Source organism: Chiloscyllium punctatum, chromosome 40 (genome assembly GCF_047496795.1).
Source record: "Chiloscyllium punctatum isolate Juve2018m chromosome 40, sChiPun1.3, whole genome shotgun sequence".
Classification (NCBI taxonomy): Eukaryota; Metazoa; Chordata; class Chondrichthyes; order Orectolobiformes; family Hemiscylliidae; genus Chiloscyllium; species Chiloscyllium punctatum.
The window spans coordinates 36,440,190-36,457,893 of record NC_092778.1 but is presented as its reverse complement, the minus strand read 5'-3'; the positions used below and the strand labels follow the sequence as shown (position 1 = coordinate 36,457,893).

Sequence of the window (17,704 nt, the reverse complement as noted above, 5' to 3'; positions counted from 1 at the left end):
GGAGCACCCGGAGGAAACCCACGCAGACACTGGGAGAACGTGCAAACTCCACACAGACAGTCGCCTGAGGCGGGAATTGAACCCGGGTCTCTGGTGCTGTGAGGCAGCAGTGCTAACCACTGTGCCACCGTGCTTTTTAAGCATCTAAAAAGCGAGAGAATAGCTGAAGGGAGAAACTCTCACAACTACAAAGAGAAGCAGTAGATGTTTCTTAATTCATATTTAACGCCTCTTCAAAAAAGATGTTTTAGTTGTATGAAATATTGAATGGAATAAAAAATAGTAAGAAAGAGGTATCATTTAAAGGTTTTTATCATTTTTGAAAGTAGACAAATTGCCAGATTAGGCTGATGCATATCCTGGGCCATTTAAAGAAGAAAAAGCAATGTTGTTAACCATTACTTTACAATCCTTTCTGGCCATAGGCATGGTACTAGAAGAATATCAACTTTGTTTAAAGAGGGAGGAAGAGAACAAGTAATTACAGCCCAGTCAACCTAACCTTGGTAGTGGGGAAAATAAAATGTTCTGAAGGGCAGTATCAATCATTTGGAAAAAAACTGACCAATCAAATAATCAGTGTTAATTTCTTAATAGAAGTTTGTCTGACCAACTTTTAATTGTAAGGAGGCAATGAGGATAATAAATGTGCATAACACATTTTGTTGTGGTCTACATCGATTTTAGCAAAACTTTTGACAAGGTCCCACTTAGACTCGTCAAAAAAGTCCAAAAGGTTCAAGGAAATGTGACTGATCCAATTGGGACCAAAGGATTATAGTTATTGTGTGTATTTTATCTGAAAGGCTGTTTCCAGTGGTGCCCTGAGTTCAGTATTGTGTACCTTTATTTTCATCCAAAAGACAGTGGTTATGATGTGAAGTTGTTGAACACAGTCTTTCATCTAGAAGGCTGCAAATTGCTTGGTTGAAAGATGTGATGCTGTTCTTCAAGCTAGAGTTCAGTTTTGATGGAGCAGTTGTTGAGACAAAGGTGGAGAAGCCAGAAGTGGGATCATGAAAACAAAGAATTAAAATGATAGGAGACCAGAAACTCTAGGGGTCAGACTTGCAGACTGAACAGAGTCCACTAAGCAACTTATTTAATTCCAGTGATGCTGCCATACTTGCTGAGTTGTCCCACATTTTCTATTTGAATTTCAGATTTCCAGCATCTGCAATACTTCTGAAGTTTGTTAGATATCGGTTACTTGTCACAGATGTGTTGGTTTTCTGTTCAACTCATTTGTTCAAATGCTTACTCACTTGTTTAAAACTGGTTCTGGTAACTTCTCCATAAATGAAGTTAGTGTGGTATGCCTGTAATTTCCTACTTCATCCCCAGCTGTTTCTTATTGAAGTGACTTTGACAGATTATTAACCTTTTTGCAAACAAAACCAGAGCTGAATCACACAGCACTCCACAATACAGTGCAGTTGTACCATGTAGACTTAAAAAAAATTAGTCCCTGCATATTTAATACATTCTTTATATATTGTTGCTATATTTAGAATACTACATTCTCTAACTTACTACTCCTAGGTTTAAAATTTTATTTTGACAATCTCTAGTATACTAAGACATTATTATTTGAAACATTTGATAAGTGTTAAAAGGTTTGGGACACTGACTTTAAAATTGGGTTTTTAAAGAAAAGTTACGTTGGTCAAGAGTTCAATTTTTCCTTAACCTGTTCCATGTGAAGATTGAGATTTGAATGGGCGTTGACGATCTCAGGGACTTTGCTCAAATATAAGCACTGAGACTGCACAATTAAACTGTACAGAGGGAGAAGGACCCCACTCATGAGCTTAATGTTCTCTTAACTCAGTTACATATATGGTGTTTAAGTCACAGAATAGTAAGCTCTTAGTCATGCATACCAGTTATTGGTTGGTTTGTTTGTTTTATTATACAAGTATAAGATTGAACCTTGAAGTCTTAATTTAAGTATTTTGTTCTATCCAACAGGTACCAGTCTTTAAACCTGACACATGTCCCTGAACACAGCACCCCCATCTATGAGTTCCGGTGATATTCATCAATACAACCCTCCTCAGACAGTTGGGGAGAGGGGGCGTAAGCAGATGGTGAAACTGTTTAGGGGGAAGAACGTAAGAGAAACAAAAGTGTTCTGTAACAATGAGAACAATTACTGTTTTCTCTGCTGCTGACAGACTGACCACAACACAATGAGGAGCTCGAGCATCAATAATCTAATCCAAGTGCATGACTGTTGGAGCTTGTTTTCACCGAGGGGGGGAAAAAAGAACTCATTTTAATCTCATTTTTAATGCTAATTTAAACTGCACTTACTGATTTTTAATTTTGGTGTCTGATTTAAATTCTTTTCGTAGTTCTAACTTTGTTGTACAAGAACTAATGTGCCAATAGCACAAGAGCTGTGTGCTATTGTTTTTGTTTTTGTTTTGTTTCCCCTTTTTGCTGTTGCTATTTTTATACATTGCTAATCAAGCTTGGATTCTTTAGATGGTCTTTTTAATCTACTCTACTGGTGCTGTTGCACATGTTCTGTGCTAGGTTTTTATGGGAGAACAGAAGTGGCCTTATCCTAACAGCAGCAGATGTTTTAGATACCACAAAACAGTATTGGAGGAGAGAAGTTAAATACTCTAAACAAATAACTGAATTCTGTAAGACTCAAGTTGTATAGGGAATTTCTGAAGTGATAGATATTGGATACCTGGCAATATGTTATTTAGGCCTGTGACCTATTTGGGAAACTGAGGTTTAAACCAAACCCTTGGAAAGTAGTTGCCAGGCTGCAGGTTTGTAATTTCCTGCTAATGCGTACTTCACATGGAGTTTAAGTTGTACTTTTTTGTGCATGTGGCAGGAGAGGGTGTTCCATTGTTGGTGCTAACCCAACTTTTCACAGAAGGAAACTGTGTGCCTTTCCTGATGTAATTCCGTCAGATTTATAGAAACATTGAACTTAACCTTACAATAGTGGGAAATTTCATGCACAGTATATTTCTCATTTTAAGGTTGAAGCCTATCTTGCCCCATCCCAGGAAAGCCTTTGTGCAGAGCATGTGCAAAGCATTGGGTTTTCAGGTTACGTATGCACAAAAGATGAACAGAAAAAAATTCACCTTGGATCTAGCTTTGGGTCTGACTATCCAGTGGATGATGGATGTTGCACTTAAATATTGGGTGGGGGAGAGGAAAAGAGGTTTCCAAATTGGACAACCTATTTAATATAATTTTTAAAATATAGATGTTTAAATTAAATTGGTGCAAAAACAATTTTTCTTCTAGTTATGACTAGATATGCAGGATGTTAATGCCTACAGAGTGAAAAATGAAAATTTCCTGGACTAACCATTACACTTAGTGAAATTCTAGTTATGGCACTGAGTATTCAAATTAAATCTAACATTGAATGAAACGGGAAGGATTTCAATAAAAGTGAAATTATCATGCAACTTCAGGACATTTCAACATCCAAGGGAGGAAATATCATTTCCTCTTCATGTAAAATCAAAGAAAAATTATTTTACAACCATTGTAAACCAATGATGTACAAAGGAATGTAATATCACCACTTGTACAAATTTATTGCACCGGCTTTTTTGTCCATTGTGACTTCTATAAAGATAACTAAATCCTGATAAATGCTTTACTGATTTGCCAAGAAGGATGCTATACCTGAATCAGGAGTACGTCTACTTTAGTGTGTGTGCCTATATGGCAGTGTATGTGTGTGTCCTGAATGAATTGAGTGTGAATGAGATGGAATTTCACCCTGGGATCAAGATTTTGCATTGATTAGGTTTGCATTCTTTTAATTGAAATCTCTCCTTTAAAAAGAAAACATCTGAACAGACTCTAATACTGGAACCTACATCGAAAAGTGAGGGTGGTGTTTTGCTTTATCCTATTGCAACCGTTTTTGGAAAATAGGAACTTCTAATTTCACACAGGTCAAGAATTCCTTTTCTTCTGAATTGTACATTTATTTGGAATTCCACTAAGTAAGCTGAAAGTCCATTTTTTAATTTAAAACATATATGAAGAGTTGTGTAAATGGGAGGCAGGATGGATGGATGGATGGATGGATGACTAGGGTGAAACAACTAAGTTTGACCTAATGACACTTGAAAGAGAGCAATGAACTAGTTTTGAAAATGAGTTGATTTTATTGTATAAATCAGAACATGGAAATGAATGTTTTATTACATTGCATTGTTCATGAGACATCAGGAGCTTTAAGTTTCAGGTCTGTGGTGAAATAAGTGAGGGTACCACATGCAATAAAGTTCCTTGTGAAAGACTTTATGGAGTTTGAATTCTTTTCCGCTCTTGTAAATGGAATTGAATATTACTTGAATGCATTCCAGGGAATGAAATTGGAATGTTTACAGTATTAGCACATTAACTTTGGCAAAATATGAAACCATTAATTTTAATTAATGATACGGTTAACTGTCTTCTATCCAGCAGGACAATCTTATAGACTTATCTACAAGTTCTGGATGTAGGTTTGCTCGCTGAGCTGGAAGGTTCATTTCCAGACATTTTGTAACCCTACTAGGTAACATCTACAGGCAAAGCACTGTACATAATTCCTGTGCTTTTTATTTGTGTTTGGGTTTCTTTGGGCTGGTGATGTTATTTCTTGTGATGATTTCATTTTCTGTTCCTTTTCTCAGGGAGTGGTAGATGGGGTCTAACTAGATGTATTTATTGATAGCATTCCAACCAGAACTCTATGCTTCTAGGAATTCTCGTGCATGTCTCTGTTTGGCTTGTCCTAAGATGGATGTGTTGTCCCAGTCAAAATGGTGTCCTCCTTTATCTGTATGTAAGGGCACTAGTGAGAGAGGGTCATGTCGTTTTGTAGCTAGTGGGTGTTCATATATCCTGGTGGCTAGCTTTCTGCCTGTTTGGACATAGTGTGCTGGTTTTTCAGTAACAAACCTAAACCAGCAGATCAAACATGTCCAGAAACTCTAACCACTCTCCCCTACATCAAAGACATCTCTGAAATGACTGCCACACTACTCAGACACCTTGGCATCATGGTAGCCCACAAACCTACCAATACACTAAAACAGCAGCTAATGAACTTGAAAGACCTTATACAGATAACAAGCAAAACTAATGTCATTTACAAAATACCATGCAAGAACTGTGACAAACACTACATTGGACAAGCAGGCAGAAACTAGCCATCAGGATACATGAACACCAATTAGACCCCATCTATCACCCCCTGAGAAAAATAATTGGAAATGACATCACCAGCCCAAAGAAACCCAAACATGTAAATAGAAAACAGGAAATGAAATGTCTGGAAATGAACCTTTCAGCTCAGTGTGCAAACATACACCCAGATGGATGTGTTATCCCAGTTGAAGTGGTGTCCTTCCTCATCTGTATGTGAGGGTCTTTGCAGAGACGGTAATGCACAGACTCTAACAAATAGCTCCGCTAACCATCCAGCCCAAACGTTGGGTCTGCTACATGGATGACACCTTTGTTATCGCTAAATGAAACAAATTAGAGGAAACCTCCAAGACCATCAATAATATCCTTGCTGGCATAAAATTCACTAAAGAGGAGGAAAGCAAAAGCCAAGTACCATTCCTAGATGTCACAGTAAAGCAAACAGCCAATGGTGAACTTCCAACCAGCATCTCCAGGCAAAAAACACATACGGACCAAATAGTGAACTACAGAAGCAATCACCCCAACATCCACAAACTAAGCTGCTTCAAAACATTATTCCAACGAGCCACTACACATTGCAGCACAAAGGAACTATACAGAGCAGAGGAAAATCACCTATACAGTGTATTCAATAAGAACGGGTAGCCAATGAACACAGTCTGCCAATTTCTCAGCAACAAACCCAAACAAGCAGACAAACTGTGTCCAGAAACTGTAGCCACTCCCCTACATCAAAGACATCTTGAAAATGACTGCCACACTACTCAGACACCTTGGCATCGTGGTAGCCCACCAACACACTTAACAGCAGCTAATGAACTTGAAAAAACCTAAACAGAAACAAGCAAAATTAATGTCATTTACAAAATACCATGCAAGGCCTGTAACAAACACTACATTGGACAAACAGACAGAAAACTAGCCACCAGGATACATGAACATCAACTAGACACAAAACGACATGACCCTCTCTTAATTAAGTCCTTACATACAGATGAGGAAGGATACCAGTTCAACTGGGACAACATATTCATCATAGGACAAGCCAAACAGAGAGACGCACAAGAATTCCTAGAAGCATAGCGTTCCAACTGGAAGTCAATCAACAAACACATTGACTTGGACCTGATTTACCACCCCCTGAGGAAAAGAAAACAGAAATGACATCACCAACCCAAATGTATAAATAGAAAGCAGGAATCATCAGCAATTCTTCATCTGAAGATATTACCTCGTACAGTGACGAAACGTCTAAAAATGAACCTTCTAGCTCAGAGAGCAAGCCTTAATCCAGAACCTCAATCTGAGGTACAACTCTTCTCAAGACTCACTAATTTATCTAAAGGAACATTGAGATTTATAGAAGGAGGAAGAAGTGCTCAGTCTGTCATTTAAAATGAAGCCTGTGATGTAACACAGCTAATTTTATTTTTGTAAAGCACATTCCACTGTTTGAACTTTAGACAAATCAGTAGTGCCTCAAGGATCAGTACTGGGTCCACTACTTTTTGTCATTTATATAAATGATTTAGATATGAGCATAAGAGGTATAGTTAGTAAATTTGCAGATAACACCAAAATTGGAGATGTAGTGGACAGCAAAGAAGATTACTTACAGTTACAACGGGATCTTGATCAGATGGGCCAATGGGCTGAGAAATGACAGATGGAGATTAATTTAAGTAAATGCGAGGTGCTGCATTTTCGGAAAGCAAATTTTAGCAGGACTTATACATTTAATGGTAAGGTCCTATGGAGTGTTGCTGAACAAAGAGATCTTGGAGTGCAGGTTCATAGCACCTTGAAAGTGGAGTTGCAGGTAGATAGGATAGTGAAGAAGGCATTTGGTATGCTTTCCTTTATTGGTCAGATTATAGAGTACAGGCGTTGGGAGATTGTTTAGGCTACTTTTGGAATATTGCCTGCAATTCTGGTCTCCTTCCTATCGGAAGTATATTGTGAAATTTAAAAGGGTTCAGAAAAGATTTACAAAGATATTGCCAAGGTTGGAGGATTTGAGCTGCAGGGAGAGGTTGATTAGGCTGGGGCTGTTTTCTCTGGAGTCCCTGAGGCTGAGGGGTGACCTTTATAGAGGTCTATAACATCATGAGGGGCACGGATAGGATAAATAGACAAAGTCTCTTTCCTGGGGTGGGGGAGTCCAGAACTAGAGGGCATAGGTTTAGGGTGAGAGGGGAAAGATATAAAAGAGACCAAAGGGGTAACTTTATCACACAAAGGGTGATATGTGTATGAAATGAGCTGCCAGAGGAAGTGGTGGAGGCTGGTACAATTGCAACATTTAAAAGGCATTTGGATGGGTATATGAATAGGAAGGGTTTGGAGGCATATGGGCTGAGTACTGGCAGGTCAGACTAGATTGGTTTGAGATATCTGGTTTACATGGACGAGTTGGACCAAAGGGTCTGTTTCTATGCTGTACATCTCTATGATACTATAATAGTTTATTTATTCATGAGTTGAGGGTGTCACTAGTCAGGTGCTAGCACGTATTCCCCAGAGGGAAGTTAAGAATTAACTAAATTGCTGTAGGTCTGGAGTCCTATTTAGGCCAGACGAGGTAAGGTTGATATTTATCTTCCCGAAAGGGTATTGGTGCACCAGTGGGTTTTTCTGACCATAGATCCATAGTCATCATTAGGCATTTTATTTCCAGATGTTTATTGAATTTGAATTTCATCACCCATTGTGGCAGGATTCAAACCCAGGTCCCCAAGACATTATCTGAATCTCTGGATTAAAAATGCAGTAATAATACCACGAGACAATCGTCTCTCCTTGCTTGAGGAGTCAAGTCTGTTTGATTGTGATATATCACCTTTCAATACAAGGTAAAGTCACCATAGACTCAGAGGATCATGGTGCTGTTCTTTAATGAGAGAGATGACTTATGGTAGTTTAACCTGAGGATCACTACATCAGACGTGGGGAGCGGCAGAGAAGGCGTGGCCATGGTGACTTCAACTGGTGTGATAATTGAATCCACACTATTGGAATCACTCTGCATTACAATCAGCTGGTCTCCAGCCAGTTGCGCAGGCATATAATGGTGGGGCGATCGGTTCTTGTGGTGCAATTGTAGTGTCTCTACTTCTGGACCAAGAAGCTTGGATTCACGTCCCGAGTGAGTGAGTGAGTGAGTGAGTGAGTGAGTGAGTGAGTGAGTGAGTTAGAGAATATCCACAACATCCGAGCAATAGCACAACACACGATAAACAGGAAGAGGTAACCTCACTCAGTGAGCGAAAAGCATCATTGGCATATTAAACGATTAAGTGTGAAGTGTTTCTTTGTAAGTAAGGATATTCCGCCTTGATAAGCCTATGCAGCAGAAGTATCTGGAGATGTAGGTACACCAATTGTAAAGACGCAATGGAGTTTACGCAATAATGCAGAGAAGCTAATGTCTAGAATTCAAAACCACATAAGTTCAACGCTACATAAAAAACTGCAAAGACCATGTGATAAAACTAGGCAATGGAAAAGTGGCAAAAATATTGTTTTGTCAAAATGGAAAAATGTTTGGAGCATATGATGATTTGTAAATGAACATAAATTTTGAATTTCTTTTCTCTATTCGAACAAAACCAACATCATAGAACATATAACATTACAGCGCAGTACAGGCCCTTCGGCCCTCGATGTTGCGCCGCCCTGTCATACTAATCTGAAGCCCATCCCACCTACACGATTCCATGTACGTCCATATGCCTGTCCAATAATGACTTAAATGCACTTAAACTTGGCGAAACTCCTACCGTTGCAGGCAAAGCATTCCATACCCTTGCTGCTCTCTGAGTGAAGAAACTACCTCTGACATCTGTCTTATACCTATCTCCCCTCACTTTAAAGTTGTGTCACCTCGTGTTTGCTGTCCCCATACTTGGGAAAAAGGCTCTCCCTGTCCACCGTATCTAACCCTCTGATTATCTTGTATGTCTCTATTTAAATGTTTTGAATGGAAACTGGTCTTCACGAGTCGATGAGAAGGTCCAGCTCTTAAATTTCTCGGTTACGGACTCAATTCAGCAGAAAGTAAACGATGGTTTGCAAAAGTCAAACAATTCTAAACGATGATCAAAAGTTTTTTTTTGTTGGCGAATTGACAAAGTTTCAGGATTATCGCTGGAAGTGGAAAAGGCGAAGACCAAAAAATTACCACGTCGCGGTACGTGTTAAAATTGAACCCATTTCAAATAGAACTGGACAAAGTTTGTCCGGAAAGAGATAATTGATGCACCTGAAGGATCAGACCACTCCCCGACGGACGGGGGACGGAGTTGCAGGTTGCACCAACGTCAACTTCCGTTTCCTGGGTTGTCCACGCGGGAAGTTTCCAGAATCTTGTGGAATATTCACCGAATTTCCCAAAGAGACGGAGGGGGAAAACAATCAGACAAGAACCCGCAGGCATGGGGATTTTAGAGAAAATCTCGGAAATCGAGAAAGAAATTTCGCGGACCCAGAAAAACAAAGGTAGGGGCTCGGAATAAAAATACATTCTCCCCCCCCCCCCCCCCAATACTGTGTGTATTCCAGCTCCATACGTCTCCAACACACCGTGAGCCCTCCTGACCCAGCCCCAATACAGTGTGTGCTTGTGGTAGTGTCCCTGCCTCTACACCAGGAGACCTGAGTTCAAGCCGCCCCTGCCCTGGAGGTCTAAACTATTCCACATACCCCTCCTGTACCCAAGCACCCACCCACGTAGACCCCCCCCCCCCCCCTCACACCCAGATGCCTGGACTCCATGTGTGTCTCCTGTATGCCATGGATAACTCCCATCCGGACGTGTGCACATCTCAGCCCTCTGTAGATATTTTCCTCATTAACCTATTTTGATGTACAAAGTTAAGAACCACACAACACCAGGTTATAGTCCAACAAGTTTATTTGGAAGCGCTAGCTTTTGGAGTGCTGCTCCTTCATCAGGTGGCTGAGTATTCTGATGTAGTTAAACATCTCTGACGAAGGTGGCACTTCAACTTAGCTCCTCTTGGTTCAGAGGAAGGGATACTATCCATACACCAACAATTACAATCCATGTTGTAAGTTTGCTCACTGAGCTGGCAGGTTTATTTTCAGACGTTTTGTCACCATGCTCGGTAATGTCATCAGTGAGCCTCTGGTGAAGCGCTGGTGTTCTCTCCCGCTTTCTATTTACATGTCTTGGTCTCTTAAGGTTGATGTTATCATTTCTGGTTCTTTTTCTCAGAGGTTGGTAAACAGGGTTTAAATCAATGTGTTTATTGATGGAGTTCCGGTTTGAATGCCTGTACGTGTCTCTGTTTGGTCTGTCTGAGAATGGATGTGTTGCCCCAGTCAAAGTGATGACCTTCTTCATCTGTATGTAAGGGTGCTAGTGATAGTGGGTCATGTCTTTTGGTGGCTAATTGGTGTTCATGTATCCTGGTGGCTAATTTCCTGCCATTCTGTCCAATGTAACATTTGTTGCAGTCCTTGCAGCGTATTTTGTATATCACGTTCGTTCTGCTGGTTGTTGGTACAGGATTTCTTTAGATTCCTCAACAGCTGTTTCAGTGTAGTGGTAGGTTTGTGGGCTACCGTGATGCCAAGGGACCTGAGTAGTCTGGTCATCATCTCCAAGATGTTTTGATGTATGGTAGTGTGGCTGGAGCCTCTAGGCATGTTGTGTCGTCTTGTTTAGGTTTGCTGTTTAAGAATTGGTAGACTATGCTTATTGGGTACACATTGTTCTTGAATATATTGTACAGGTGTTTTTCTTTGGCATCTCATAGTTCCTAGGTGCTGCAATGTGTTGTGGCTTATTTAAATAATGTCTTGATGAGCCTCTATTTGAGAGTGTTAGAATGATTGCTCCTGTAGTTGAGTATCTGGTCTGTGTATTTCCTGTAGAGACTGGCCTGCAGCTCTCCATTGGTGTTTTGTTCTACAGTGACACCAGGAAGGGGAGTCTGTTGTTCTTTTCTTCTTTGGTGAACTCTATATCAGTAAGGATGTTGTAAATGTGTTTGTGGGTTTCTTCTAAGTTCCATTTCACAATGACAAAAGTATCATCCACATTGTGAACCCAAAGCTTGAGCTGGATCGTGGGGAGGGCTGCTCATTCCAACCTGTGCAGAATTGTTTCTGCCAAGAATCCTGATAATGGTGATCCTGTAGGTGTCCCACTGATTTGTTTGTAGGTCTTGTCATTGAAGATGAACTGGATTGTGAGGTACAGGTTGACTAGTTTGAGAGTGCTGTCAGTTGGTTCGTCTAGTAGTGTGTCCAGTGTTTCTTTGGTCAGGCTGATGTTTATTGATATGAATAGGGCAGTCACGTCGAAGAAAACTATGACCTTGTCATCCTCTACCTTGGTGTCTTTGATACTCAGGAATTCCTGGGTGGAGAGGATGGAGTGGCGTGAGTCATCTTCTAGGTATTTCAGTTTGTCTTGAAGTTCCTTTTGCTGGTCTGTATGTTGGTGTGCTGGGACGTGAGACTATGGGTCTGAGGCTGGGGATCAATCAGGTTTCATTCTTTGGAAATCTGTTTTATTAATTTCACCTATCTTGTTGAGTTGACTGAACAAAGAATATTCTTAAACTTAAAATGAAAAACATTAAGCATATCCAATAGCACAACAGAAGGACTAACCTATAAATAAAGACCCATTGCTGCCATATCATTAATGAGAAAAACAATGAGATCATCATCAAGCATAAAAGCAGCAAAGTTCAAAAGGAATAGTTGAGCACAACAGGTTAAATTACTTCTTCCGTGGCATTAGGTGAATTTGTTAAAATCACATGGTGTTTAACCTGATTGTGTACTTAATGAAGTCAAAGAGTCATACAGCACAGAAACGGACACTTTGGTCCAACCAGTCCATGCTGAGCATAATCCTAAACTAAACTTGTCCCATTTCCCTCCAAACCTTTCCTATTCATGTATCCATTCAAATGTTGCAATTCTACCAGCATCCACCACTTCCTCAGGAAGTTTATTCCACATTTTAACCATTCTCTATTTTAAAAAATTGTCTCATGTCTTTTTTTAAATCTCTCTCGTCTCACCTTAAAATTGTGCCCCCTAGTCTTGAAATTCCCCATCATTGTGAAAGGCCACCTACCAACGACTCTTCGCATACCTCTCGTTATTTTATACACTTCTATCAGTTTGCAGTTAATGGAAATGTGAAAAATGTGTGCACATGGACTTTCAAAAAGCAATTTGGTAATATACACTTACAAAATGAAAACACGTATTAAAGGAATGTTAGGAGCTTAAGTCCACAATTGGCTAAGAAATAGCAGCGACAGTATGTTGGATTGTTCTGTTGGATGACGTTGGAGCCAATCGCCATTCGCTCATATGGATAGAATTAAGCGTTACAAGCATACTCATCCTATCTCAATCTATGACTGTTTTAGTAACTATTTATGGTCTTGAATAACCATAACATCAAAATAACAAAAAAGACCAAATGACAGTTTCCCCCTTTTTAAGGGACTGTTTCTTTTTAATTTTTTTATATACAGTACATCGGATATACCATTTAGACGTACACTTGTACATGATTATATGCAGTATTCATTAGATGCTGTACATGATATAGATAGTTTGCATAATATAATTATATAATGCTTTCCTTGTATTAGACTCAATGTCAAAATAAGGACTCATATATGCTATGTCTGTTTATATTGTGCCATGGATGTCGTGTGTGCCGAATGGAATCATATATCCAAGTCATGATGAAATGTGACTTGGATTTGATGGTTTAGTCTGAGTTTCTTCATTCTAGAATTAGTTTGATTTTGAATTAATCTTTTGAGCAGTAGAATGATAGTGAAGAAAGGGTTTTATGAGTTTCTCACTGATTAGTATAAAAAATAACTCTTTCCTTCGAATGGATCCACTATCGTTGACTTCTTTTTTTAATTCCCTATAGTGGTATCAATCTGCTAAATAAGCCAACACAACTGAGTGTCTCATTACAATGTGATTAATGTTTTACAGCCACTGAATACCATCTAGGCTTGTTGAAGGCCAAACTTGCTAAGTACAGAGCACAGCTATTGGAGCCCACAAAGTCTGCAGGATCAAAAGGGGAAGGCTTTGATGTAATGAAATCAGGAGATGCCAGGGTAGCATTAATTGGATTCCCTTCTGTGGGTAAGGTAAGAACACGTTAACGTAGCATGTGAGTAGTTTTCATTCTCTTCATAATCATGCTAGCTTCTTGACAATTATGAAGTGTGTAGAATTAGTGAAACAAGCTTAAGTAAATAATAAAAATGCACTATTGTTAACATGTCATATTCTTTTCAAACATATTCAAAACATTAACCTGCCCATACTCCATAAGTTCCTAATTTTTGGTAGTGTGTTTCCTATTTTGGTTTTCAGTTTTTTCCCAAGTATGTGTCAGGTTAAGTGTTACCTCTAGTTCTTATATGCAGTACACAACGGATGCTGCAAATGACGTAGATAGTTTGCATAATGTGTCTTGGCCTTGGTTATTAAATCCATTATTTATGGCATCTGCCACAATAAGAGAACCTGTGCAATATGTATGTATAATATTCAAACTTAAGAGTTGTTCCAGGTTTTCTCCTTGCCCCTTCCCCACCCCATGCGATGGCTGTAGCTACAGTTAGACTTTAGTTGTACTTTAAAGTGTTCTCTAAGCTTAGAGTTGTGTCTCCTTTCTGGCTCCAATTACTAGTGCTTATGGAGTGTCAAAGCCTGAAAATTGCACTGCACGTAAGAAAATCATCATGGAGAAATCATCCCTGCACCCTACATTTCTTTTTAAATCTGCTTTGCCACATGTTTCCCTGTCTTTGTTCATGGCTTCAGTCAATTTTGATAATATTGCTCCCATTTTCTGCATGCTTTCCATTACTTCCACTGTAAATGAGTTGAGATAGCCTCATTGAAAATGTTGGTCACCAAAACTGCTTTGATCTGACCGTTCATGTCAAAAGAGAAAACCCTGCATGAAGTTAAGGTTCTGATTTTTCTTATTATCATGATCATTTTTGGACTTTTAGCAGTACTTGCTGGAGTCTGTGAGGAAGTGGTGATTTTGAGTAGATTTTTAATAGGTGTCATCTTAGTCAAGAGAGATTATGTATAATTCATGCTGTCATTGATTATGAAATTGAAAATCACAACAGTAAAGGAAGGCTACAAATCATAAATAAATGGCCAGTATGTTTAAGTTTCTATGAAAATATGCTTCAGCTTTCGACAATGCAAACTTAATTGTAGCCAGGAATAAGCAAGTTCAGTTAAATATTGTACACAAATATTTGTATGTCCGGTAACTTGGCATATTTGGTAACACTGTTCATTCTGCTTCAGGATTGTGTTGTGACCTCCATGTTAGATGTTCCTCAATATTGAAATCCCACAATTTTTAATGGTTCAAGTAGATTATCAAGACTAGAGGTGATATTAAAGAAATTACAAACTGAGAAGTTTATAAGGTGCTTATATAAATACAGGTTGCTTGATATGTGGAAAGATCGCCAATCACTTCTATTTACAAGCAGCACCCAACTTTTAAATCCATGGAAAATGAGATTGCATGGAGAATGATCAAAACATTTATCAAGTAAATTGGAAATGATTAAAACATTTAGCAAATAACCTGGAAGTATAGGCAAAAATATTGCCATTGAGAGTGTGGTGCTGGAAAAGCATAGCAGGTCAGGCAGCATCTGAGGAGCAGGAAAATCAACTTTTCAGGCAAAAGCCCTTCATCAGGAATGACAAAAATATTGGCAGTCAGCTAATCTTAAATTGAAGCATTGTAGCATTTTATTGTGATGAGCTTGCATTTTGAATTTTCTTAAGGTTTAACAATTATTTGTCTTTCAGTCTACATTCTTGAGTTTGATGACTTCCACTGCAAGTGAAGCAGCTTCATATGAATTCACAACCCTTACCTGTATCCCAGGTGTCATAGAGGTGAGAAATTCTCTTATCTGGTACTTAATCTGCTTAAACAATACTGGGTCATAGTGTATGTTGTGAGACAAGATGGTAATTGCTGCAGTGCTTTGCTCGATCTCTCCTTGGCTTGAGTTGAATTCTAACTTGGTACGGTTGTTTTTTTAAGTTTCAAGCCATAGTTATTTGTGGAGCTTAACTATCTATGTTTATTTCTAAAGCAGTTAGACAACTGTAAGTGCCACCTACATATTTTGAAGCACTAATATATTCCCTCAGATGGTGTGGTACAGTTATGTTCTGTTTTTATACTGTTTTTGGTACATCCCTTTTTGAAGCAACCCTATGTTACAAAGCAATGATGTTGAAGTAATTTGCTCCAAATTACTTATCTGCAGGATAGCAAGAGGTTTCTTCCAGTTTTGAATGATGTCGACACTGGATCATGGTTGCAGCTCCCACTAATTTGTCTTTGAGGGTAAAAATTCAGTGACAGTAGCCTAATGGACCATGCCATGCTCTGCCACCAATTGTGATGGGAGGAATGCGCTTTTAGTCAAGCCTCACCATTTGCAATGTTAGTATAAATGTGTTGACTTAATCACATGATTTCATTTTTGTACTCCTGTCCAGAATAAAAGAGATTTTCACCAGGAATGAGTAGATTCCTTTATGAAGAAAAGCTAAACAGGCTAGGCCTGTATCCTCCGGAGTTTGGAAGAGTCAGAGGTGACGCATGAGGTCCTGAGGGGACTTAACCAGATGGCTGTTGAAAGAATGTTTCCTTTTGTGGGAGAATCTAGGACTAGGGGTCATAGTTTAAAAATAAGGGATCATTCATTTAAAATAGAGATAAGGAAACCTATTTTTCTTCGAGGATTGTCAGTCTTTGGAATTCCTTTCCTCAAAAGGCAGCAGAAGCAGAATCTTTAAATATTTTAAGGCAGAACTAGATAGATTCTTGATTATCAGCAAAATGCAGAACGTAAAGTTGAGATGAAACTATGATCTTGTTGAATGGAGAAGTGTGGAGAGGCCTGCTCTTGCTGCTTGTATGTTCACCAAGGGTCATTAAAAATGTAAAATAATCCTATTTACTGTAACAGAAGTGGCAAACATTGGTTAACAGCAAAGCTATGATCTGGAATTAAAACCATACTCCCTTAATCCCAAACACACACACCTTTAAAAATAAAGGGTAGAATATGGTAACTTCGACAGCCATAAACTGATGGAAAATCTACAGTTTGGTTTGAAATTAAGATATATGCATACAACGCAAGAACAGGACTAGACCATTTCACCATTCCGTAAAATCATGGTTAATTTGATTGTAATCTGAAATCCACATTCCCACCTATCCCCACTAACCTTTCATCCCTTGTGTAAAAAGTATCTTATTTACGTCTGCATTTAAAATATTCAAAGACTCTGCTTCTACCATCTTTTCAGGAAGAGAGTTCCAAAGACTCCTGGTACACTTAAGGGAAAGAATGTTGCCTAATTTGTGTCTTAAATGGGTGACCCTTGATTTTGAACAGTAGCCTCCAGTTCTAGATTCTCTCCATAAAAGGAACAGCCTCCCCATGTCAACTCTGTCAAGTCCCCTCAACATTTTCATGTTTCAGTTTTGTCCAGTAGCATATGGCAGGAATCAGTGGTGGGTACCTTGCTGTTTGCAGTATATATTAATGATCTAGCTATGAATGTAACAGGTATGATCAGTAAGTTTGCAGATGAGATGAAAATTGGTAACATTGTAAATAGCAAAGAGGAAAGCCTTAAACTACAGGATATTGTAGACAGGCTGGTCAGAATAGTCCAACAATGTAAGAATTTAATGAAAAGTGTGCAATGTTGAATTTTGGGAGGATTAACAAGGCAAGGGAGTGCACGATGAATGGACCAAGTAAAGATGATTAGCAGGATCTTGATATGCATATCCATGTATCATTAAAGGCAAAAGGATAGGTGAATAAGATGGTTAAGAATGCATATGAGATACTTGCCTTTATTATTTGAGACATTGAATGCATCAAGGGGTGTTACGATGGAGCTATATAAGATGTTGGTTACTCTGCATTTGGAGTGAAGTGTGGAGTTCTTGGTCCCCACACTTTAGGAAGATTGTAATTGTATTAGAGAGGATGTAGAAAAGATTCATCAAGATGTTGTCTGGGCTGGAGAGGTTCAGCAGTGTAGAGAGATTACATAGTTTGGGATTGTTGTCCTTGGAGCAGAAAAAGTTGAAGGAGGACCCAATTGTGGTGTGCAAATTTATGAGAACGTAGATAAGGTAGATAGGAAGAAACCTTTCCCAAGCTAGAGGGATCAGTAACCAGGGCCATAGATAAGGTAAAGGTAGGAGTTTGAGATTTAGAATTCCCTAGAGCGTGATGGGTAACTGGAACCCACTGCCTGAAGGATGGTAGAGGAGGGGATCATTGCACTATTTAAGTATTTAGGTGATTGCATAAAGTGCCATATCATACAAGACTACAGGCCACAGCTGATACCCTATTAAGTACCTTTTCAAAACCTCAGTACAGTACATCCACCA

The 17,704-nt window shown here is 39.0% G+C and overlaps 2 protein-coding genes across 6 annotated transcripts in view; both read left to right on the top strand.

The window, feature by feature from the left end:
* Positions 1–4,302, top strand: part of gid4 (GID complex subunit 4 homolog) — a 49,859-nt gene extending 45,557 nt beyond the window's left edge. For both annotated transcript variants that reach the window (XR_011954934.1, XM_072559560.1), the window contains one exon: positions 1,972–4,302. Coding sequence is in view for 1 of the 2 variants with exons in the window: in XM_072559560.1 (XP_072415661.1) it covers positions 1,972–2,035 (64 nt within the window). In the remaining variant the exon portion in view is untranslated. The remainder of the gene's footprint in view (positions 1–1,971) is intronic.
* Positions 4,303–9,500: 5,198 nt separating this feature from the next.
* The window catches only part of drg2 (developmentally regulated GTP binding protein 2), a 40,131-nt gene continuing 31,927 nt past the window's right edge, over positions 9,501–17,704 (top strand). For 3 of the 4 annotated variants that reach the window (XR_011954933.1, XM_072559557.1, XM_072559559.1), the window contains exons 1-3: positions 9,502–9,693; positions 13,204–13,364; positions 15,073–15,162. Coding sequence is in view for 3 of the 4 variants with exons in the window: in XM_072559557.1 (XP_072415658.1) it covers positions 9,630–9,693; positions 13,204–13,364; positions 15,073–15,162 (315 nt within the window). In the remaining variant the exon portion in view is untranslated. Of the gene's footprint in view, positions 9,694–13,203; positions 13,365–15,072; positions 15,163–17,704 lie in introns of all 4 variants that reach the window. The other variant, XM_072559558.1, reaches the window with a different exon arrangement.